General features: G+C 44.0%; 1 protein-coding gene across 4 annotated transcripts in view; it reads right to left on the bottom strand.

Annotated features, from left to right (window-relative positions):
- The window catches only part of ldlrad3 (low density lipoprotein receptor class A domain containing 3), a 143,445-nt gene extending 134,134 nt beyond the window's left edge, over positions 1-9,311 (bottom strand). For all 4 annotated transcript variants that reach the window (XM_072272199.1, XM_072272200.1, XM_072272201.1 and 1 more), the window contains exon 1: positions 8,791-9,311. In XM_072272199.1, the coding sequence (XP_072128300.1) occupies positions 8,791-8,824 (34 nt within the window). In that variant the 5' untranslated portion in view covers positions 8,825-9,311. The remainder of the gene's footprint in view (positions 1-8,790) is intronic.
- Positions 9,312-25,939: the final 16,628 nt, after the last annotated feature.

Here is a 25,939-nt window from a genome sequence, read left to right as displayed (position 1 = left end):
ACAGCAGAAGCATAGACCAGCCAATCTCGTGGCTGGAGATATCCTTTACTCTACCATCAAGCCTCATATCACTAGGATTTCAGGAGCAGAATAAGGGATCAATAAAAATGAGTTGCCAACCCACTAAAGCTGCAATACCAGACAAAAGTCACGGAGTTAATAGAAACATAGAAAACATACAGCACAATACAGGCCTTTCGGCCCACAAAGCTGTGCCGAACATTAATGGGAACAGGCCTTTCAGCTCACTCACTCTCCAGCACCAATTTAAATTAATCCTACTCTAACCCTGTTGTATTGACCCTGTATTCCCATCAACTCTCCTCAGCGGTCCATTGCACCTACCACCCTACAAGTCTCTGAGAAGTGGAAGAGAAACGAGAGCACTCAAGAGAGAGCATTTGGAGCTCAGTGAGTTCACTACAAATGGATCAGATTAAAGTCTGCCAGTCATGCTAGATTTAATCGTGAATTATGGTGGATAAGTAAACAACTGATCCCAAAAAGAGCATACAAAGACATCCCTTTCCTCAATGCAGGCAGAGGTCACCTGTGAGTAATGAAAGGCTAAAGCAAACATTTTCATCCAAAAGTCCTGAGCAGGTGGGCCCTGCCAATCTAATTCACTCCATGATTCATGTGACCACAATATCCTGGAAAGGGAGGGTGAGCAGCCAGAAGTCGTGGCACGTATTGGTAGCAGCGAAAAAGGAAGAAAAAGGGAGGAGGTCCTGAAAAAAGAATATAGGGAGTTAGGAAGGAAGCTGAGAAGCAGGATCTCAGGGGCAGTGATCTCAGGATGGGTGCCTGAGCCACACGAGAGTGAGGATAGGAATAGAACCAAGTGGCAGAAAAACTGGAACATGGAGCAGGGATTCAGATTTCTGGATAACTGGGACCTCTTCTGTGGCAAGTGGGGCCTGTACAAATGGGTCGGGTTACATTTGCACCTGAGGGGGACCAATATTCTTGCGGGTAGATTTACTAGAGCTGTTGGGAGTGGTTTAAACTTATACGGCAGGGGGATGGGAACTGGGATGATAGAGCTGAGGATGAGCCAGCAGGTTTACAAGTAGATGATGTAATATGAAAAGGAAGGACAAGCCAATAATTGGGTACAAATGCAGACAGAGCAAAGAGTTAAATTCAAAAGGACGAAGAATGCAGGACCAAAGGTACTATATTTAAATGCACGTAGAATTCAGAATAAGGTGGACGAACTCCTGGAACGATTAGAGATTGGTCAGTATGACTGAGTTATGGCCATAGCTGGGAGCTTAACATCAAAGGGTATACTTTGTATCGAAAGGACAGGCGGGAAGGCATCGGTGGTGGTGTGGCTCTGTTGGTAAGAGATGGAATTCCATCTTTAGAAGGAGGTGATATAGGGACAGAGAATGTTGAATCTTTGTGGGTGGAGTTAAGAAACTGCAAGGGTGAGAAAACCATTATAGGAATCATATTTAGGCCTCCAAATAGCAGCCAAGATGTGGGGTTGAGATTGCAAAGGGAGCTGGAAAGAGCATGTAATAAGGGTAATGACACAATTGTAAAGATGGACTTCAATATGCAAGAGGACTGGGAAAAATCAGGCTGGTGTCAGACTGCAAGGGAGGGAATTTGTTGAATGCCTATGAGATAGCTTTTTAGAGCAGCTTGTGCTTCAGCCTACTCAGGGAAAGACGATCTTAGATTGGGTGTTGTGTGATAACCCAGATCTTATTAGGGAGCTTAACACAAAGGAACCCTTGGGAGGCAGTGATCATTACATGATTGAATTCATTCTGCAATATGAGAAGGAGAAGCATAACTCACATGTATCTGTATCACAATGGAATAAAGGGAATTACTGAGGCATGAGAGAGCAGCTTGCCCAGGTGGATTGGAGGAGGATACTAGCAGGGATGACAGCAGAGCAGAGATGGCTGAGGTTTTGGGAATAGTTCACAAGTCGCAGGATAGATACTTCCCACAGAGGAAGCAGCTCTAAAATGGCAGGGGTAGGCAACCGTAGCTGATGAGGGAAAATGATGCTAGTGAGGTAGTAATGGGAGACTAAGAAATGGCAGAAGGACTTAATGGTTACTTTGCATCTGTCTTCACTTGTGCAAGGCGCTAGTAGTGTGCCAGTGGTCCGTGAGTGTTAGAGAGCAGGAGTGAGTGGTATTGCTATTACAAAGGAAAAAATTGCTAGGCAAATTGAAAGGTCTTAAGATGGATAAGTCACCTGAACCAGATGGGTGACATCCTAGAGTTCTGAGAGAGGTTGCTGAAGAGATAACGGATGCATTGGTCATGATCTTTCAAGAATTACTTGATTCTGGCATGGTCCCGGAGGACTGGAAGATTGCAAATGTCACTCCACTCTTTAAGAAGGGAGGAAAGCAAAAGAAAGGAAATTGCAGGCCAATTAGCCCAACCTCAGTGGTTGGGAAGTTGTTGGAGTCTATTATTAAGAATGAGGTTTCGAGGTACTTGGAGACTAATGATAAAGTAAGTCAAAGTCAGCATGGTTTCTGGAAAGGGAAATCTTGCCTGACAAATCTGTTAGAGTTCTTCGAGGAAATAACAAGCAGGGTGGACAAAGGAGAGGCAGTGGATGTCATTTACTTGGATTTTCAGAAGGCATTTGATAAGGTGCCACACACAAGACTGCTTAACAAAATAAAATCCTATGGCTTTACAGGAAAGATAATGGCACGGATAGAGGAATAGCTGACAGGCAGGGGCAGTGAGTGGGAATAAAAGGGGCTTTTTCTGGTTGGCTGCCGGTGGCTTACAGTGTTCCTCAGGGGTCAGTATTGGGACCACTGCTTGTCATGTTGTTTGTCAGTGACTTAGATAATGGAATTGATGGTTTTGTGGTAAAGTTTGGGGATGATACGAAGATGGGTGGAGGGGTAGGTAGTGCTGAGGAAGCAATGCGATTGCAGCTGGACTTAGACAAATTGGAAGAATGGGCAAAAAATGTGGCAGATGGAATACAGTGTTGGCAAATGTATGATACTGCTTTTTGGTAAAAGAAACAATAGTACAGACTACTATCTAAATGGGGAGAAGGTTCAATCATCAGAGGTGCAGAGGAATTAGGAGTCTTTGTGCAAGACTCCCAGAAGGTTGGTTAATTTACAGGTTGAGCCTGTGGTAAGGAAGGCAAATGCAATGTTGGCATTTATTTCAAGGGGAGTAGAACATAAAAGCAAGGAGGTAATGCTGAGGCTTTGTAAGACACTAGTCAGGCTGCACTTGGACTATTGTCAACAGTTTTGGGCCCCATATCTCAGAAAGGATGTGTTATCATTGGAGAAAATCCAGAGGAGGTTCACGAGGATGATTCCGGAATGAAGAGGTTAATGTATGAGGAATGCATATGATGATTGATTACTGCACAATATTTGGTTTTATTCCGTGTAATATCAATCCTAGAAAATGTGCAGGGAAGTGACAAGTGATATTGTACCAGGCCATTGCCGTCTCCACCTTCCTCTCGACATTCATTTCATGACTATTGTCCCATCAATGAATCGACTGGCCCAGCCTCAAAAACTGCGCCCACAAGAGAAATTAGTGGCCATGTATTCTCTGGCGAGTGACTTTTCTCCTGAAACGTCAAAGCAGGTTCCAAAGCGGACAACTCAGTGTCATGCCTCCATTTGCCTGAAAGAGTATAGCACTAAAGCCACCATCCAATACAAGGCAGATAACTCAATTAACAGCCCCATCCACCACGACATTCATTCATCCCCTCCACTTCTGGTGCAGCAGGGCTGAGTGTGTACCACTTACCAAATGCACTGGTAGTAACTCGCCCAGGCACAAAGGAAATTAATGTGTGCACAAAAGGTTAGTTACCTAAAATAATGTAGTAATTAATAATTATACTCATTGAAAATAATCCTTTAGCTAACTAGTTCTGTTAACTAGTTAGTTGGCTTTTCAAATACCACAATGCACATCACTAATTTATGTCACCTCACCTATCCTGTTCCGGTTTGTACAGCTGCATCACGGCGGCTGCCATCTTTGGCAGACAGTGTTCATATCGTAAAGTTTACAAAGATCTGTTTCAAATCCTGTAGATAGCTTGCTAAGTTTTTATTGGAAAAAAATATTGATTCACTATGTCGAATTCAAAAGAAGCAAAGGGCGTGAAGTGCAAAAGAACTGCAAATTTGTTTAAAGTTGAACGGCTTAACAAAATAGTAGAAACTGTTACACCGAAAGCTCATGAGGTCATGAATGTTCAGCTACGAGAAATATTTATGTATGGTTCGGAAACTGGAGTTATCTGTTTGTATTGTCATGATGTGAAAGTTGCTGGAGAATTTGCTAGTGGAAAGAAGCGGGATGATATTTGGAAACTTGACTTTTTGAAGTTTCATTTGGCAAGTAAATCCCATTTGGATGGTATACAAAAGTTCAGGTAACAGAACCCGTCATTACTCGTTACAGCAGTGCTACGCATGTTACGGTTGAGTGCAGATGAGCGAGAGCAGAAGCGATCAAACCCAGAGGAGATCAAAGTTGAGGTACAAGAATGGTCAGCTTTTGATTTCTCTGCATTTGCAGATTGTGACTTCACTTTTGGCGATAAACAAGTTAATGCCTTATGTCTAAAACGTCATGAGTTTCTAGCTGAAAATACTGTAATAGTTAGACAGTTTAATGATTTCAAATTTTCCATGCAAGAAAAAATTAAATCCAAACCAATTTCAAACTTTGCTCAAATGGTGGCATTTGTACTTCAAAATGAACAGTTTTGCGACCTTGCACAGTTGATGGACATTGGGGGAACCTTTCTTCTGTCTAGTGCAGTCTGTGAGCGACGTTTTAGCCTAATGAATCAACTCAGAAACAAGCTGAGAAACCATTTAGGTGAATGTCATTTGGATATGTTAATGAGAATCAAAAGCTATCAATTGGATGGAAGTTCTATTAGTCTAGATGGAGTTTACAAAGAATGGGTAAATGCCAAAGGCAGGAGGGAGAAAAAAAAAGTGTCTTAAATATGTATGTTATTTTGTTGTTATTCTGTGCAGTTTTATGTCAAATATTTTGTAAACCTACATAAACTGTGCCATGTGTGCATTCAGTGCGCACATACATCTGCCAAAGGAAAAAATTTGCAAAACATAATATTTTTGCGCACACTGACTACAAAATGAGGCTCATCAGCCGTGGTTAGCAACTCCTCTAGAAGGAAAACGCTGATCTCAAACCTCCACTGCCTTGCAGCTATACCCACTCATGGGGGCTTCAGGAGTAAACCCAGAGGGAAATATCTGGAGTTGGAGTGCCTATGGCAGAACCATATTGAGTACAACGCTGACCGGCAACTGCTGTAATGGTGCTGCTGCCAAACTGTATTGGTCTCCACCATTCCTTTGGATTCATCAGATGCATGGAGAGGGAGAGCTGGGTACATGGGCAACAGCCTGCTTTCCATATTGCGCTGCCCTGGCTTGCATAACTAGACAGCTAGATACGGTTGACCCTGACCAACGGAGGCTCATATTTAACAATGGCACTGTGAGAGTGCCTTCACCGGGACAATACTTTCTCAAAGGGTCAACAATACATGGGGTCCTCGCTTTACCAACATTGCCTGCAATCCAATAAATAAATAAACAAATAAGCTGATTGGGCCTCAGCCTGAGGGTACCTTAGGCCCGTTTCTTTTCCTTTAAGTATGGCACAGTTTGAAATTCAAGAATGCCTTAGACTTATGATCAATCGGCTCCTGGCTGCTCTGATCACAGCAGTCCTGCTGTGACTCAGTGGGAAAACAATGGGTGTCCTCACTTGCCATGGTGGATTATGGAAGAACAGGTACCATGGAGCTGGCTCCTGTTGTCCCTGGAGCACTTACTAATGAGCTCTGTCCAAAGTCCTTCGAAGCTTATTGATTTCTTCAGGCAATAACTTCTGTTGATTTTTTTTTTAAAAGACTAAGCTGATGGGTAGAGTGAATGAGACCATGGTCAGTTCAGCATCCGACTTGGCATTGTTGATGCAGATATCCTTGCCATTGAGACAATGACATGATCTGACAGATATAGGTGCCAATGTAGGGGGTACTGCTGTGTGGTAATCCGACTTGTCTTTCTGCCAAACTAGGATGCTCGTCATAGCATTTTAGTTATCCAATTCTGCTTGATGATGCTAAGTTAGATCACATGTTAAATGCAGCAGAATTAATTACATTATTATGAAAGGGACATTGATAAATTTTATAAGTGGGCAAAATTATAGCAGATAAAGAATCCATCCAATGGGCTCACAAAACCCTCAAAGAGAGTCAAAATTATTTTGTAAAGTAGCAACAGAGGTCAAGTTATTAGCCTTACATTAATTGTACCTGTTTTGCATTATTTCCAAAGGTATATTTAATCACTGTTTCAACTTCAGATCTCTGTAACCTGACCACCACCTCTGCCTCTAAACTTCAAAAGCACCTCCGCTACTTCATGCAATTCAAAATTACAGAGAGTTTGAACTCTCCACATGCAATATTCCATTATAACGTCATTCTTATCTTCATGTGATGCGTGTCATGTGAATTGTCTTCATGTGATAATTCTCCATGTCAATTTATTTCACTGTACAGCATGGAGAAGGCCCTTCTGGCCCTCAAGCCCTGGCACCCTAACCCTGGGAGGTGGGGGGGTGGTTACCAACCTATCTTATACCATGAGCCAATACCATTAATCAAGGAATCTTCTCCGTGGATTGTCACCTTGTCGTGGTGGAGAAGCTTGTGTGGTCCTGTGATCCCGAGAGCAATGCCGTCTGGAGCTATGCTCCTGGTAGGGTCACCCATGGCGGTAAGGTCAAGGGTGAGGTCCCTGACAAAGAACAATCCAACCAAGACCTCAACGGTGGCACAGGCGGACGAAGTTACTTCGAACTCAATGGCTGTGAAGGGGGATGAAGGCTGCGACAAATCCATCAGCTCCAATCGTCGTGGTTTCCATGCCATTGGAATCAGTTGGTTGATTTGTGAAGTATCGTGTGCTTCTTGGAGTGCAACATCAAGTACATGTTAAACAAATACACGCACAGGAGTCTTCACTCTGTGGGCCACTTCTTCAGAATGAGGACCATCATCCTCGACCTCGAGGGATAGCCACGACGAATCAAGGAATCCATGGACCCCAGGCTGGGAACCCCTGCACCTAACCTAATCGCAGGCAACTTAAAATAGCCAACCACCTACCAGATACGTCTTTAGACTGTGGAAGGAAAGTGGAGCACCTGGGAAAACCCAGGACGTACAGACTCCTTACAGATGGCACTGGAATTAACTCCAAACTCCGGAACCTCCGAGCCATAATGGGGTCGTGCTAACCGCCACACTACCACGGTGCCCAAGATAAATAAATCACTCGTTATGAACACGATATTAGTTAACACCTGTTTAACTAATCTCTACATATCCGTTAGCCCTGTGTGCAGTGGTTGTGACTTCATGAACAGCGAAGTGCAACGATCATGAGGTTATGTCCTGTGATCTGCTGTCAGTCAAATCTTGGATGTAATGTTTCAGAAGGAAATAACCTGTGTATTGAGCACTACAAAAACACTCAAATATCATTCCTTAAGTAAATGGTGTAAATATTTTGTTCACAAACCATATTCAAATCCAGAATTTATAATCTCAACAATGCAAATTGTGAAAAGCTGTCAGTCTCCTGACCACGTGTTAAAACTTTCCAATTCTCGATATGTTTTGCTTCAAAGCAATTTTTTTTTGCAAGTCCAAGCTCCCAACCAGTGTGAGTCAACAGTGAAAGAATTGATGCAGTTGATGCATCTGACCACATTATTCACACCATTCACTTTCTTATTAGTTAAGAGTTTGCATTCCTCTGGCATGAGACCTTGCTAGGATCCACGTATTATTCTCCATGAATTTGTTTACCATTAAGAGTTATTGTATAACATGCCCAGACAATATTTAACACGGATGTTAAGATACATTGACTAAAAATGTTAAAGAGGTAGATTTTAAATAGCAACTTAACTGCTATTTTCTGGGTAACTTATAGATTTGATTCTCCTTTACATATCTAAATCCATACAATGTATCTGTGACAATTAATGTCTCAACATTACACTCTCTTGTTCTCATAGGATCAAGGAACAGCTTTTTTTTTACGTGTTAGGATTTTGTTGTGGTGTGGGCGAGATATACAATAAAAACATTCAACAATTATAAAAGATAAAAACAAAATTAAAGTACGGACATGAAATAACGTGCATCATACCAGTAATACAAGCAGAATTATAAAAAGTGGCTTAAACCCTTGTGACTCGGGTAACACTACCTGCAGAACAACTATATCCCACCGACTGTATCCTGTGGGCTCCTGGATGATAGTTCTCCCTGCACACAACCCCCTTCCCCTCCCCGGAGCACTCCAAAATGTGGGTAACCCGGCAGGTGGGAGAACTTGTCGAGGGAGCGGGAAGAGGAAGATGGGTATACACACACCTTTACACACCCACTCACACTGGTCATGCCCACTTGTGTTCACCCAGGAGGCGAGAAGCTACTGTCAGATGTGATATCGACTGTCCTGTGGGACGCGCAGTAGCCCCCGGGCCCAGCCACAGGGCAGCCTTGTCCGTTCCGTCCCGTCCCCGGGAGGTTCCCAGGCCGTCGCGGCCCGGAGTCTCTGCAAACTTTCCTGCGGCCAGTGCCAAGGAAAGGGTAGAGGGGAGAGGCCGGGTTGGCCGCTGAGAGCGCATTCTCCCCCACCGCCCCGTCCACGGGCTCGGAGTACTCACCCACGGAGGCCACCAGCAGGTAGAACGGCCACATGGTCCCGCGGCGGGGGCGCCGCGATCCTCAGTCGCCGGCTGCTGTCGTCTGACCCCGATCCGGTCCCGCTCGCAATCCCGCTGCCAGAAACGATCAGGCGGCGCGGCCGAGGCTGCGACTGGTGGGCAGGCGGGAGAGGAAGTGCTGTGGGAGCGGGGCAGTGTCTGCTGTGGGACGAGGGCGAGGATTCCGAGCCTCGGCAGCCAAAGAGAAGGCACTGGGGAGAAACGCCAACAACAACCGCTTGCATTTATGTAGTCTCCTTCCCAACGCTGCAGAACCGAGCTCAGCCAAGACCAACTCTGTCAGCAGCACCTTGGTGCATCCCCTACGGATAAAGGTTCCATATAACTCCCGCTTTTAAAACAGATTCATAGAAAATAATACATAGAGGCATAGATTAAGACGCAAGGCCGCTCGGCCCAACTCGTCCGTGCCGATCATCGTGCTAGTCTCACTTTCCCCTGTTTGGCACATAATCCCTTTAAACCGCTCCTATTGAAATGACTTTTTAATGTTATTATTGTACCTTCCTCGGGTGCTTTCTCTGACTCCTCCCTCTGTGTGAAGAATTTGCCCCGAGGTTCCTTTTAAATTTTTCACCTGTCCCCTCTACTTTTTAGTTCCTCCTTCGCTAGGAAAACTACTGCATGCGTTCACAACTCATGACTTTATACAGCTCTGTAAGATCAACTCACGACTTTTAAACAGCTTTGTAAGGTCAGCTCTCAGTCTCCTATCTTTTAAGAAATGAAGTCCTAACCTGCTCAGACTCTCCCTATAGCTCCGACCTAGTGAAATTCATTGCCAAGGGGTGCATACACTTGACTATATAAACATTAAGAAAGGTGTACGATGTGAATGATTTGTTTTGATGCTGGGACCTTGACACACTGCAGATGTTGGAAATCTTGAGCAAAACACCAGATACTGGAAGAACCTCAGCAGGTCAGACAGCATCTGTGGAGAAGATTAGACAGTCGTCGTTTTGGGATGAGGCACTGGGTAGGAAAGGGGCAGATGCCAGAATGAGAGGTAGTGGAAGGGGGAGGAGTACAAACTACAGGTGATAGGTGAGACCAGGTGAGGAGGAGGTGGGTGCATTGGCAGAAGGGGGGAGAATTTTTAAATCAGGACACTATTTAATAATGAGTTAATGGAGGCCCTAGAAGTAGGATGAAGAATTGGCTTACGAAATTGCTGGGTCTCCTGTGTCCTTTCCATCCACCATCCATTCTCTGTATCACAGGTTTTCTGCTCAACCCTAGCCTTCAGCTGCTTTGTAGAATGGTTCCTTTTCCCTTGAGGCGTGGTAAAGTTTCTTATCTGGGAACACCCTGTGTTTCTGGCTAACTAGATCTTCGTCACAAACCCATCCTCAGTTCTTCCCAGTAGGGAAACCGTGAGTATATTCATGGTTGCCAATTATGGTAGATGTCAGGGTGACCCATAGACTATGGACACTGCAGCACCTGTTGAATGGGAGGAGGTCTTCGGTAAGGTAGTGTCTAAGGGGGGGGTACCTGTGTCAGATCCTTGAAAGCTGCGACACTGCTTTTCTCATGCCAGTGACTGTTGAAGTTAGAGTTTTGTGACAAGGTTTGTAGAAGTAAAAGAATAGCTTCAGCAGTTATCAACAGTCCAATAGTCCTGGGACCGATCATGGAATGGATGATGTAGAGACCCTTAGTCTGTGCCTCGGAAGATTATATAGTCAGACAGGTACCGGTGCCCGAGTCAGAGGTAAATCCATGACACCTTGTGCTTGTTCCTCAGATCTTGCTCTAGGTCTTTGTAAGGAAACTGGCCTTGTTCATGTGTTTTATCTGTGCTCTCTCCTTGCTAATCACAACTTCCCAGAGAACTGTCTTTGCTTGATTCACAAGTGCACAAGGAAATAGGAGGACTAAACCACTCATCCCCTACAGCCTCCCCGCCTCTCAATCTGATCCTCCAGAGCTTTAATACTTACATCCTTCATATACAAACATGAGGAGTAAAAATCTTTACATTACGTCTCTATCTAAATGTGCAATGTGCAATTTATGGCAATTTATAATAAATAATATGTACAATAGGATAGTCAATATAACATAGAACTCCAGTTGTGTCAGCATGAATTAACCAATCTGATGGCCTAGTGGAAGAAGCTGTCCCGGAGCCTGTTGGTCCTGGCTTTTATGCTGCGGTACCGTTTCCCGGATGGTAGCAGCTGGAACAGTTTGTGGTTGGGGTGACTCAGGTCCCCAATGACCCTTTGAGTCCTTTTTGCACACCTGTCTTTGTAAATGTCCTGAATAGTGGGAAGTTCACATCTACAGATGCAGTGGGCTGTCTGCACCACTCTCTGCAGAATCCTGTGATTGAGGAAAGTACATTTCCCATACCAGGGAATGATGCAGCCAGTCAGGATGCTTCCAGTTGTGCCCCTATAGAAAGTTCTAAGGATTTGGGGGCCCATACCAAACTTCTTTAATATTCTGAGGTGAAAGAGGTGCTGTTGTGCTTTTTATACCACACAGCCGGAATGTACAAACCACGTGAGATCCTTGGTGATATTTATGCCGAGGAACTTAAAGCTGTTCACCTTCTCAAACTCAGATCCATTAATGTTAATAAGAGCTAGCCTGTCTCCATTCCTCCTGTAGTCCACAACCAGCTCCTTTGTTTTGCGATATTGAGGGAGAGGTTGTTCTCTTGACACCACTGTGTCAGGGTGACGACTTCTTTCTCCGTAGGCTGCCTCATTATTATTTGAGATTAGGCCAATCAGTGTAGTGTCGTCAGCAAATTTAATTAGCAGATTGGAGCTGTGGGTGGCGACACAGTCATGGGTATATAGAGAGTAAAGCAGGGGGCTTAGTACACAAGAAGGTGTACTCTCCCCTTTGTAGCTAATGTAGAGGTCATAGGCTTGAGAGGTCCTTTCAGAGTATCCGGTAAGTGTCTGCAGTGTATTTTGTATACAGACATTATGTCTAATTTGGTGATGATGCTACTGTCAAAGTGTTAGAGTTCCTGGACTGATAGCAAGGTGACATTCAGGTCTATCGCTGATGCCACTATTCACAAGATCCTTATATTCTAGAAATTGCTTTGTAGAGTTTGGCTGCCCGTGATGTCTTAACAAAGGCCAGCAACTGCACACAAAAAAACCTTGTGGCACTGGAGAAGTACCACCAATTCTATCTTCAGAAAGTGCTCCAGATCCACTGGAAGGATATGCCAACCAGCATCAGTGCCTTGCTTAGGCCAGTATGTCCAGCACTACAGCCTTAAGTGCAGTTAGCTACACTAGGCTGTATGTTTGTGTGTCAATGCACAATTCTATTGCAAACTCCATCGTGGGAGGAGATTTCCAGACAGGTGAAGTCAATGGGGTCAATGGGGAAAGAAGAGCACTACTTCACAAACTTCCCAAATGTCCAAGGGCACGTGAAAGTGTGGTTCAGACAAAATGTTTTCAGCTTGAAACATTTCTCCTGTCACATGACCCAGAAACCGCCTCGAGACCCCACTGCATGAGTTCTTCAGGCCAGTGTCCTCCACTCCAACTATCTCCATCAGCATTAGGGCCTGAAGTGGTGATCTGATGGATGTACGAAGTTCAACTCTATTTGCAACTCCTCAGCAAATGAAGCAGTCCTTGGCTGCATGCAGCAAGACCTGGACAACACTCAGGCTTGAGCTGATATCTGATATATAACATTCACAACACTGAAGTGGCAGACAATGGCCATGTCGGACAAGAGCCAATCTAACCACCTACCCTTCACATTCATTTACCACTGCTGAGACTCTGTTTCCACCATCAATATCCTGGGGGTTACCACTGACCACAGACAATTGGGATTTCAAGAGCAGGTCGGAGGCTGTGTACTTAAGGCAAGTTGCTCCTTCTCTGACACTTCCTTGCACAATCTGCAAGATATAAATTGGTAATGGAATAGGATGCTCTCAACTAGTCTGAATAAGTGCAGCTCCAACAACCCTTGAGCTCAATGCCACCCAAAATAAAGCAACCTGCTTGATTGGCACTGCATCCACCACAGTACAGTGGCTATGGAGTGTCCCATCGACAAAATACACTGCTGTTCCTCACCCTACAAACCCACACTCTCCATTATAAGGTCAGCTGATGACTGCAGATCCATGGGAACAGCACATCTGCAGGTATCATCCCCCCCACTAAATCACAGAACATTATCACTTGGAAACACATTACCAGTCCTTTATCATCTCTGTAGGAGGTCCTTCATCCTTCATCCCTCACACCTCATACAAGAAGTTGCAAAGAATCTAAAATCCAGAATGGCCATGATCAAGAAGATAGCAGGAACCAAATGGGGTGCTAATCAATCAGTCCTACGAACATCTAGCCTAGCACTATGTTTCTTAGTCAACAAATATTGCATACACACCTAAAAGAGAAGTGCTAACACAAACATAATCAATACATAGCTGCATACTTCTATGAAAATAATATGGAGCCCTAAAATCCACACCTGTCCAATCGCTCCCAACAATAAGTGGAATAGCACCCCTGGACATCAGTAGAAGAGCAACTTCAGCAAAATTCTACAAGAGCATCCAAAAAATGCCCAAAAACATTCTAGTTCATAAACTCATCGAAAATGCCTCTCCATCTTCCCAATTCAAATCCCGAAAACACTGAATGGCAACAATACTGGCACACCAACGCGGTCCCCAGCAGAGATCTATTGACAACCCCACCTCACTCCCCCAGGCTTTACTACAGCTACCAGGCGCAAAAAGACTCAGAAGTCGACATGCCAAAACACTGCAAACACTACACCGAAGTGGTGCCCGACACACTCCAGCTTCCCCCTGTGGTTCTCCAACCCAAGACATCCTCCACCTGGTCCAAACGTGCCCTCTCACCACAGCTTTGCCACGGTCTATTGACGTGGCCACGAGCTGGAGGAGTGGCTTGACAAAAATCAGTTAGAAGTGTGAAGAGAAAAACACCTGTCATATGAAACAACAACATAACTTGGAAATAGGGGAAATAAATTAGTTTTCAGTCATAGGGAAGATGGGCAGTAGTAGTTGGAGGGAAGGTGGTGGAGGTCCCCCATCAGGGCACAAGAAACTGGAGAAGAAGTAGGTCCCACCATTCAATATGATCAACATTGAGCTCAGCTGGTCTCAACACCTCTTTTCTGCCAGTTCCCCATAACACTGAATTTTTTCATCTTTCAAATCTTCATCTATTTCCGCCCAAGATATCCTCCAAGAGCACCACAACCTTGTCATAAGGTTTGGAGTCTTGCATGCCTCAGTGACCCAGAAAGCTATATTGGCTGGAGTCAGGGCCTTGTGCTTTAATACTTGGTAAGGTGTCCCATGCCAAACAGGTCAAATGGTAGAGGCCAGACTAAGAGTGGTCCGCCAGTCCTCCAGGTTCTGGGGTTCAACTCAGGGCTAACAACCCTGACTAGTCAAAAACAAATTGTTATAGAAGCAGCAATGAAGAATCCTCTGTATCTGAGTGTGATGGTATGATGGCCAAGGACAGACAAGATGGAGGACCTTCATTGCTGCTTCAGTGCCATTGGCGTAACAGTAAGTACCCTAGATACTATATATCCCTAGGGGCAAAGAATTCCAAAGACTCAGCATCCTCTGAAAGAAAGAATTCCTACTCACCACAATTTTAAATGACTGTCCCCTTATTTTGTAACTATAACCCCCTGTTCATGACACTTCCACCAGTAAAGTGTCCCGACATCGACCCCATCAAGGCCCCTTAAGGATTGTACAAGGTCACTCCTCACTCTTCTAACCCCCAAGGAATAGGGGAACTGCCCAGCCTCTCTCAACTGTACAGCTCTCTCATCCCATGGGTTAGCCTAGTGTATCCCCTCTGGACGGCCTCCAATGTTACTTCATCCTTACTTAGTTAACTAGGTGCAGTATTCCAGGTACGGCTTCAGCAGCAACCCATACATCGTTAACAATATCAATGATCATTGTCCTGACGAAAGGTCTCAGTCTGAACCGTTGACTGTTGATTCCTTTCCATAGAAGCTGTCTGGCCTGCTGGGTTCCTCCAGCACTTTGTGTGTTTTGCTCTGAGTTTTTTGTGTTTATGATTAACAATGCCAAACTATTTTAAAACTCCAATGCCTTCACAATGAAGGTCAATGAATTAGCCTTCTGAACTACTTGTTAGACCTGTCTGCTAAATTTTTGTGATCCATGCAGCAGAACGCCTTGATCCTCTGAGCATTTATTCAGTTTTACTGAAGAACATGACCTCACACTTCCCCACATCTAACTCCATTTCTCTGTTTTTTTGTCCAATCTTTTGATCTATCTACACTCGGTAGCCACATTATTAGTTAGCTCCTGTACCTAAAGAAGTGGCCACTGAGTGTATGTTCATGGTTTTCAGCTGCTGTAGCCCATTCACATCAAGGTTCAACATGTTATGTGTTCAGAGATGCTCTTCTGCACATCACTGTTGTAACACGTGGTTATTTGAGTTACTGTCACCTTCCTGTCAGCTTGAGTCAGTCTGGCCATTCTCCTCTGATGTCTCTCATGAACAAGGCATTTTTGCCTACAGAACTGCTGCTCACTGGATGCTTTTTGTTTTTCGCATCATTCTCTGTGAACTCCAGAGACTGTTGTGCATGAAAATCCCAGGAGAGCAGCCGTTTCTGAGATACTCAAACCTCCCTCTGTGGCACCAACAATCATTCCATGGTCAATGTCACTTAGATCACATTTTCTCTGCATTAGACCACAAGACCATAAGATAAAGGAGCAGAATTAGGCCCATCGAGTCTGGTCACCATTTCATCATGGCTGATCCATTTCCCCTCTCAGCCCCCAATGCCCTGACAAATCAAGAATCTATCAATCTCTGCCTTTCAATGACTTGGCTTCCACGGCCGCTTGTGGCAACAAGTTCCACAGATTCACCACTCCCTGGCCAAAGAAATTCCTCCTCTTCTCTGTTCTAAGTGGACATCCCTCTATTATGAGTTGTGTCCTCTGGTCTTAGACTCCCACCCCACCCAGAGGAAACATCCTCCCCAAACCCACTCTATCGAGGCCTTTCAACATTCGATAGGTTTCAATGAGAGACCACCTACCACCCTCCCCCTTCATTCTTCTGAATTCCAGCGAGTACAGGCCCAGAGCCTTAAGATGATAAACCTTTCCAAACCGGAATCATTTCCGTGAACCTCCTCTGAACCCTCTGCATTGTCAGCACCCCCTTTCTAGTATAAGGGGCCCCAAAGTGCTCCAATACTCCAAGTGAGGCTTTGTCACTGCCTTATAAAGCCTCACCATTACATCCTTCCTTTTGCATTCAAAATGAATCTGGAATTCATACTGGAGACTTGTGTGAAGGAAGCCTGCATAATTAAGTACAATAAATAAGCACTTAGAAGATCTAAATAGTTTCAAAGGTTCAGAGGCTCCTGTACCTCCTTCCTGATGGTTGAGGGGGTAATAACTGTTCCTGAACCTGGTGGTGTGGGACCTGAGTCTCCTGTACAAATCTCCTCATAGTTGAGGGGTAATAACTGTTCCTGAACCTGGTGTTTTAGGTCCTGAGGCCTCAGTCCTCCCTTCCTGATGGGTGAGGGGTAATAACTGTTACTGAACTTTCTGATACTTAGTCCGAACAACTGCTGAACCCCATGACCATGTCTGCATACATTTATGCATTGGGTTACTGCCACATGATTGTTCAATTAATGAGCAGGTACCTAATAAAGTGGCCACTCAGTGTATATGCCATTGCAGAATCACAGTGTCCTCATCACAACATGCCCTTCTGCCTATTTTTAGTATTTGAGGCAAAGTTGGAAACATTATATTTTGTTCCCACCTCAATGGTAAACTATCAAGAGCCAAGACTCGATCCTTCGGGTACTCCACTCATTACATTCCTTCAGCTTGAAAAGGGCACATTTATTCCAATTCTCTGGTTTCTTTGTGATAGCCAGTTTTCAATATTCTACTGCCCGTTATACAGCTGGCATCTAGGGCCGCAATGAAGGTCCTCTATCTCTGGTGGTGCTCAGGGCTTCCTTCATTGTGTCAGTAGCCCGGTTTTCACTTCTGTCAGTCGTGCATGTTTTAGGTGGAGACTCAGGAATACCTCTGCACACACAGGTAGAAGGATTCTTCATTGTTGTTTCCATAACAGTTCTATTTGACCAGTCAGGGTAGCTAGCTTTGAGCTGAACCCCTGAACCTGGAGGACTGGTGGACCACTCTTAGTCTGGCCTCTACCTTTTGACCTGTTTGGCATGGATGACTGTACCAAGAGCCAAAGCATAAAGCCCAGACTCCAACCAACATAGCTCTCCAGGTCATTGAGGCACACAAGCCTCAAAACCCTACAACAAAGTTGTGGTCCTCTTGGAAGAGGTTTCAATGCATGCAAGCACATTTCCTCCAATACCTTGGGAATGTTGTGTCGCTAATGCCATGTGACTGAGATGCTGCTGCCAGTAAGTTTTTCATTGCACTTGTGCATGCATGAACTAGGGCACATGACAATAAACTTGACTCTTGACTTTTGACCTTAGGTTCTCAATTTATGCACCAGCTTCTTAAGTGGCAACACAGGCAAAATCCTTGACAAACTCAGCAGGTCAGGCAGCATCTATGGAGAGGAATAAATAGCCAATGTTTCATGCCAAGACCCCTCATCAGGACTTTGTGTGAATGCAGTATTATTGTGTGTATTGCTCTAGGTTTCCAACAATGGGAGAATCTCTTGTGCTCTTAAATGGCAACTTCTCATATGCTTTTTGGAAATCTGAATGCTCTGCATCTATAGATTCCCTTCTGTCACATTTCAAGGTAAGTACCAGTTTTCCTCTCCCTCAAAAGTCTTGCCTCAATTTTGGTAGTGAGTGTAAGAAAGCAGTTGGAGCAACCTCTCCCCTCGCTGAAGGCCACCAGCTCATTTAGCAGGGCAGGTTCTAAAGCCATTTTATTCTAGTTTTTCCCAGCAAAGCCGGCATGATTTTTATTACATACAAATGTATTTCAAAGTAAATTTTATTATTAAAACATGTCACCATATACAACCCTGAGATTAATTTTCTTGTGAGCAGACTCAGCAAATCTATTGAATAGTAACTATAACAGGATCATTGAAAGATCAAGTAGAGCATAGAAGAGAACAAACTATACAAATGCAAATATAAATAAATAGCAATAAATACCAAGAACATGAAGTAACAAGATAAGGAATCCTTAAAGTGAGATCATAGGTTGTGGGAACATCTCAATAGATGAGTGTAGTTATCCCCTTTTATTCAAGAGCCTGATGGCTGAGAGGTAGTGACTGTTCTTGGTGGTACAAGTCCTGAGACTCTTGTACTTTCTACCTGATGGCAGCAGTAAGAAGAGAGCATGACCTGTGTGGTGGGGGTCGCTGATGATGGATGCTGCTTTCCTACAACACTGTTTCATGTAGATGTGCTCAATGGTTGGGAGGGCTTTACCCATGATGTACTGGGACAAATCCACTACGTTTTAGGTTTTTCCATTCAAAGGCATTGGAGTTTCCATACAATGCCAGTCAATATACTCTCCACTACACATCTATAGAAGTTTGTCAAAGTTTTAGACGTCTTGCTGAATCTCCTCAAACTCCTAAGGAAGTAGAGACATTGCTGTGCTTTCTTCTCAATTGCTCTTGTGTGCTGGACCCAGGACAGATCCTCTGAAATAGTAATACCCAGGATTTTAAGTTGCTAACCCTCTCCACCTCTGATAAGGACCGATTCATTCACCTCTGATTTCCCTCTCCTGAAGTCTACAATCAGTTCCTTGGTCTTGCTGACACCACTCAGCCAGGTTTTCAGTCTCCTTCCTGTATGCTGATTCATCACCACCTCTGTTTCGGCCCACAATAGTGGCGTCGTCAGCAAACCTGAATGTAGCATTGGAGCCGTGCTTAGCCACACTGTCATAGGTGTAGAGCAGGGGGCAAAGCACACAGCCCTGTGGAGCACCTGTGTTGATGGTGCAAAGGTGTCTGTGGCTTCAGATGTTTCTCAGGTCTCGGACTGAAGACCTTTAAGATTGCTCTGTTTTTAGGATGGTGATAACTCTGGAGAGGAAACATTCCAATTGGAATGAGATTCTAATGAGAATAATGAGCTGACGTGTTTCACTAAACATATTATTAATAATACTAGCCAATTATTCAAATCACCAGTGTGGTTATACGTAGCATGTTGTGTGCTGTGCAGGAGTATCCTAGCTCTGGTTAGGTCATAGTCATTGATGTGTCCCCAGGAGCATTTAACTGTGCTGTCTGAGTACTTGGGTTCCCCAATTAGAACTGTCATATATCCACACAAACAGTGGTCTTACTATATACTGGAACCAATGTATTAATCAAATGACACAGGCTGAGCAAATACTCCTCTCAGTAAAACGTAACTATGAAGAGGAAGGGTTGTGAACAAGTGCACAATATAAACTTTAGTGGGACCAGGAAGTTCTCATGGAGTCACAGTGTAAGGCAGCATGGACCATGAACTTATTCAGATGTTACATGTTGTTTTTGTACCTACATCAACTACTTTCTCCAGCAGCTTGTTCCATATACACACTATCCTCTACATGAAGAAGTTGCCTCTCAGGTTCTTTTTAAATTTTAGCCTTCTTATTTTAAACTTCTGCCCTTGAGTTTCTGGTTCCCTTTCCCAAGGTAAAAGATAATGTGCGTTCACCGTGTCCATGATTTCATACACCTCTTTATGGTCACCCCTCAGTCTCCTGTGCTCCAAGCAATTACCCTGCTTAACCTCTTCCTATATAATAAACTTCAAAATAGTAATTGTACGTTCTAGTATCAATTGTTTGGTGACAATAAGGTATAAAATAAAGTAAAAAGTCTGCAGACGCTGGAAATCCAAAGCAATACACACAAAATGCTGGGGGAACTCATCAAGTCAGGCGGTATCTATGGAAATGAATAAACAATCAACGTTTCAGGCCGAGACCCTTCTTCAGGACTGAGAAGGAAGGGAGAAGATGTCAGAATAAAAAGATGGAGGGAGAGGGAGGAGAGTAAGAGGAAGGTGATGTGAAGTCGGGTGAGTGGGAAAGGTCAAGGAATAGAGAAATAGGAATCTGATAGGAGAGGAGAGTGGACCACAGGAGAAAGGGATGGAGGAGGAGACCTAGAGGGAAGTGATAGGCAGGTGAGAAGAGGTAAAAGGTCAGAGTGGTCAGAGCCAGATGGGGAGGTGTTTTTTTTTACCGTAAGGGGAAATCAATATTTATGCCATCAGGTTGGAGGCTACCCAGATGGATTATAAGGTGCTCCACCCTGAGGGTGACCTTATCTTGGCACAAGAGGAGGCCATGTCAGTCCATGTTGGAACGGGAATGGGAATCGCAATTAAAATGTTTGGCCACCAGGAAGTCCCGCTTGTAGCAGATGTGTGGAGGTGCTCAACAAAGCAGTCCTCTGATTTATGAGGGGTCTCACCAATGTAGAGGAGGCCGCATCCCCATCGAGAGCATCGAACACAATAGACGACCCCTCCAGCTACGCAGGTGAAGTGTTGCCTGACCGGAAGGACCGCTTGAGGCTCTGAGTGGAGGTGAACGGGCAGGTGGGCCGCTTGCAGGGATGTGTTGGGAGGGAGGAATGGACAATGGAGCCGTGGTGGAAGTGATCCCAATGGAAAGGGTATGTGTAATGGTAGCATCCCTTTGGAGATGGTGGAAGTTACGGAGGATGATGCACTGGATGCGGAGGCTGATGGGGTGGTAGGTAACTCATCGGCACCTCCTCCAAGCTCTCCAGGATTGTACTTTCCCTGAGTTTCCACACAGAATGGTCTTCCTGCCCTCTCCCTTGCCTTGTTAGGAATAATCTGTGTTTCTAGTTGAGCTACTGCCTCACAGGTCCAGTTTGAAACTAACTTACAGTGCTGTTTGTGTGGAGATTACACATTTTCCCTGTGACGGTGTAGGTTTCCTCCAGATGCTCCGGTTTATTCCCGCATCCCAACAACGCTTACGGCGGTAAGTTAATTGCCGCTGGTATGCAGGCAAGTAGTAGGATTGGGAGGGAGTTGGTGGAAATCTGGGGGAAATGAAATGTGATTAGTGTAGATGGGTACTTGATGGGCAGTCTACATTTGATGGGCTGAAGGACCTGTTTCTGTGCTGTGTAAGTTAGTTTATGCTCTGTTGTTTGGGCACAGGGTTAAATAAGAAAATAGCCTCCACTCTCTGACCAGCAAGTTGCTTATAGTGCGTTCAGAATTACTTTTGTGGGAACTTAAGTACAGAATTCAATTGCCACACTTGCACAATAGTAAATTTTCATTCAGGACAAGATTAATGTTTAATAGTGTGCAAAGCCATGGTGCCTGAATGGTCAGAGGTCCATTGTATTAGTTAATCTCACAATTCTGCTGAGTGCTGTGTAATAGAAAGGGATCAGATTGGTTCTTCTTCCTGCCATCAATGTTTTATAAAGCCTTTAGCTGAGAACACTATACATCCTATTAATAATTTCTTGCCTTGAATAGCTTTGAGACAAGGACAAACCATGACCTTCGCGAACAAGTGAATTGATATCCTTTTGTTCCTGGGCACACATTATTGAATCCAAAGGATAACTTCTCCATGGAAGTGCTCTACCCATGTCCAGTGAAACAGAACGTTTTCATAGCTTACACCTCAACTAAATATAACACATCTTTTCTTCTTACAGATGTCACTTTGCCAGCCAGGTGTTTTCATGACTTAGATCATTTGAAAATAAGTTTCCTCTCTTTTCAATTTATTCTATTGATTTCAGCTCTTTCTCTTCCTTTTTATCAATTTTGTTTTGCACATTTGAGCTCTAAAGACTGGAAGGGTCATCTCACTAGCAACCACTAAACTGGGATTAACTTTATCCTCTTGTCTGAAAAACACGCTCAAAACCCGGATTCCAGAGAGACTGAGGAAGATTTTGATTCTGGACTATCATGTAAAAAAGGGTGGTAATCTGCTGGCAAACCAGTTTACGTCCCTCCGAATGAAGTCAATGGATATAAAAATCAGGAGCAAGTAAAGCAGCCTGCTAATCACTGTCAGGGATATGGCACTGAAGTCAAGCCTGCTGGTGACATTTCAATTCAGTCATGTCACCTGGCTCAATCTGTCTCAGTGAGTTTCCTAATTTAGGCACACAAGCTACACTCGATGCTAAGTGTAATGAAAGCCAAGATGTCAATCAATTATTGTGCAAGGCCAGAAGAATTCCGAGTCTGGAGCGCACTATCTGGTAGAGATAGAAACCCTCATTACATTTAAACAGAACTTGAATTTAAACAGGTTCCCCACCATCCAGGCCATGCTCTTTTCTCACTGCTGCCATCAGGTAGAAGGTACAAGAGCTTCAGGACTCGCACCACCAGGTTCAGGTACAGTTACTACCCCTCAACTATCAGGCTCTTGAACAAAAGGGAATAACTACACTCATCTGTTGAGATGTTCGCACAACCAAATAATCTCACTTTAAGGATTCCTTATCTTGTTGCTTCATGTTCTTGATATTTATTGCTATTTATTTGCACTTGCATTTGCACAGTTTGTTCCCTTCCATGCTCTACTTGGTCTTTCATTGATCCTGTTATAGTTACAGTTCTATAGATTTGCTGAGTGCGCTCACAAGAAAATTAATCTCAGGAATGTATGTGGTGACATGTATATACTCTGGTAATAAGATTTACTTTGAACTTTGAACTACTTTACTCTTAATTATGACCTGCAGATTTAGTGGGTTAAGTTGGCTGGCTGTTCTTACTGGTGCACAAATGATGGGCTAAATGGCCTCCTCTAGGCTGTAGGTTTCTAGCAATTAAGACAGATGACGATTCGAAAAAGACAAAAGGAAAGTCTTTTTATATGAACAGGAAGAAAATCTGCGACGTTGGAAATCCAAAACAATACAAACAAAACACTGGAGGAGCCCAGCAGGTCAGACCCTTCTGCAGGGCACAACGACACAGGAACAAAGCCTTTGGCCAACAATGTTGTGATGAACTAATTAAGCTAACAAAACCTAAACTCTTCTGCCTGCACATGGTCCATATTCCTCCATTCCCTGCAGATTCATGTCCCTGTCTAAAAGCCCTTGAACACCTTGATCATATCTGCCTCCACCATCACCCCAGACACTCACCATTTTCTGTGTAAAAGATCAGCTCTATACATCTCCTTTGAACTTACCCCATCTCATCTTAAAAGCATGTCCTCTGGTTTTAGACATTGTGACCCTGGGAGAAAGGTCCCAGTTGTCTGCTCTATCTCTGCCTCTCATAATGTTATGAACTTCTGTCAGGTCTCCCCTAGCCTCCACTGCTCTAGAGAAAACCACCCAATTTTGTCCAACTCTCTTTATAGAACTTGCTGACTAATCCAGACCGCATCCTAGTAAACCTCTTCTACACCCTGTGCAAGCTAGAAGTGCCAATGGTCCAAAGCAGTTTCTTTGAACCAGTACAGGTGTACATCTGCAGTGTGGAAGTTTAGGAACAAGGAGTAAAGGAGAGGGAATAGAGTTCTGGTAATTTGTTATATGTGACGAGAAGCCTAGGCGAGAATGGTAAAGACCCAAGTTCTGGAGTATCCGAGACTAAAATCGAGGCATGATTTCAAGACTGAGGCGAGGACAGGGTTCTTGACTAGATGATGGATGAGAACCTGATGAGACTAGACATGAAGCCAAATGAGACAGAAATCCTAAGCACAATCGCAGAGTGAACCAAAGTTGAGCTGGCAATTGAGCACCAAACCTGAGTTCAGGTGCTCTTTAAGTATCCAGATCTTGGCGCCAAAACATGGCCGCTCATTAGCAGAACAGGCCTGAATCTTTAAAGGACTGCGTCGGCTATTCCTTCTCCAGAGAATCGGAGTGTCTAAATCCCAGAGGCTGGCATGGTCAAGTGCATACCAGAACATTATAGAAGGGCTAACGTTTCATCATTAAACATGAAGCGGTTAAGGTAAATTTTCTCAAAAACACATGAAGCTTATCCAAAAACAAATGAAGTCATAGGATATTGTACATATAAACACAAGAACGAATGAATGTATGAATGTCAATGAGAGGACATTGATGGAACACTTCCTCTTCAGAATACACAAGGGTATTGCAGGCATGATCAAATTTTTTCTAAATTGGAAAATTTATTGAGGGAAGAAGTAAACTATTAGAGACTCATGGAAAGCAATAAGAAGGGAGAAATTAGGCAGTGGCAACAATTGCATTATGGTGACAGAGAAACAATTGGGCTCCAGATTGTTAACCTTGGGTTGACAACTGGGACAGTCTAAAAAATTAAGAGTGAACATGGCAAAAAAAACGGGAGAATGTTATAGGAGAGAAGCATGAAATCAGATGCATTGGAGAAGGAACAGCTGCCTTAGGGAGTGGAACCTAAAGACTGGAGTGAAATATATGTGGCAGTCTTATAAAAAGAAGGTGATAGATTGATGGAACATAATTTGGAACATACAGGATGAGGAAAAGGCACAAGATGAAGAGAAATGTGGCTAGATATAAGGCAATCAAATGCCTGTAAAGGGGAAGACTATGTGCACTTGGAATAAGGCAAAACATCTACATACTGTGCTGGACAGAGTGTGTCAAAACACATAGGACAGGGGGTGGGGGAGATGTGAAGGGGTGTGTGAAGGTAACTGGTCAGGTTAGAGCTTTTAAAAGAAGCAAACTTAGCTTGTAAAGAGCTGATGGGTAACCAATTGTCACTGCTGGTTCTGATTCTGATAAATCAAGATTTGAAGGGATAGTAAAAATTAATTTCAGAATTTGCTGATGATAGCCGATTGAATGGGGTCATAAATAGCAGCAAACAAGGCGATCAATTGCAGAGAGATTTATGAAGGTTCAGCAATTGGAGAGTTTATTACTTGACAAGTAAATTAAATGGTCAGAAGATATGCCAGTGACAGAGAAAGGAAACAGGACTTGGATTTTTATTCGCCTTGTTTTAGAGTGGAACGAGAGCTTCTGGTGGCTGGGTGAAGTCCACAGCTCAGTGCAGTTTGGCGATAAGGATGCTTCGTCACAGGTGCTGCTCTTCAAATGAGACATGCACTGCTTTTCCATTCATTGCTGGCTACTCATTGTTTATCTTCACTCAGCTGGATAATATTGATTCCCTGTGTTACTGTTTGAAGCTCTAATTATTCTGCAGGGTGAGGGTTATTAGGAACAGTGTAGCGCTCCAGTGCGCCTAACAAGACAAAGAGATTTAACGAACCCAGCTATGCAGGAGATCGTAAATCTGCAAAGGCAGGGGTGGTGAAGCTCAAGAAAGATTAATCACTGGAAATTGTGTGGCATACCAGTGCACCCAGACAAGCCTTGGCTGCATGGTTCCAGAGGTCTGGGCTCAATCCTGACTGTTGGTGCTGTCTGTGTGGAGTTTGCCATTCCCATAGCTTTCCAGATTCCTCCCACATCTCAGAGATTGATGAGTTGCTAGGTTAATTGGCCTCTGTAAATTGCCCCGAGTGTACAGTTGAGAGGTGGAATTTGGGGAGAAGGAATTAATGGAAATATTGGGAAAATGAAGTGGGATTAATGCATTACTGATTGATTGATTGATTAATTAAGATACAGCACGGAATAGGTCCTTCTGGACCTTTGAGCCAGCCACCCAGCAACCTGGTACATATTGGTACAAACAACAGAGGAAGAAAAAAGGAGGAGGTCCAGAAAAAAGAATACAAGGAGTTAGGCAGGAAGCTGAGAAGCAGGACCTCAAAGGTAGTAATCTCAGGATTGCTGCCTGTGTACGCAGCGGTGAGGATAGGAATAGAATGAGGTAGAAGATAAATGTGTGACTGAAGACTTGAAGCAGGGACCAAGGATTCAGGTGTCTGGATAATTGGGACTTTTTCTGGAGCAAGTCAGACCTATACAAAAGGGATAGGTTGCACTTGAATCCGAGCGGGGCCAATATTCTTGCAGACTGGTTTACTAGAGCTGTTGGGAGTGGTTTAAATGAATATAGCAAGGGGATGGGAACCAGGATGATAGAGCTGAGGATGAGCCAGCAGGTTCAC

This window comes from Mobula birostris, chromosome 11 (assembly GCF_030028105.1).
Source record: "Mobula birostris isolate sMobBir1 chromosome 11, sMobBir1.hap1, whole genome shotgun sequence".
In the NCBI taxonomy this organism is placed as follows: Eukaryota; Metazoa; Chordata; class Chondrichthyes; order Myliobatiformes; family Myliobatidae; genus Mobula; species Mobula birostris.
This window is presented reverse-complemented; position numbering and strand designations above follow the sequence as displayed.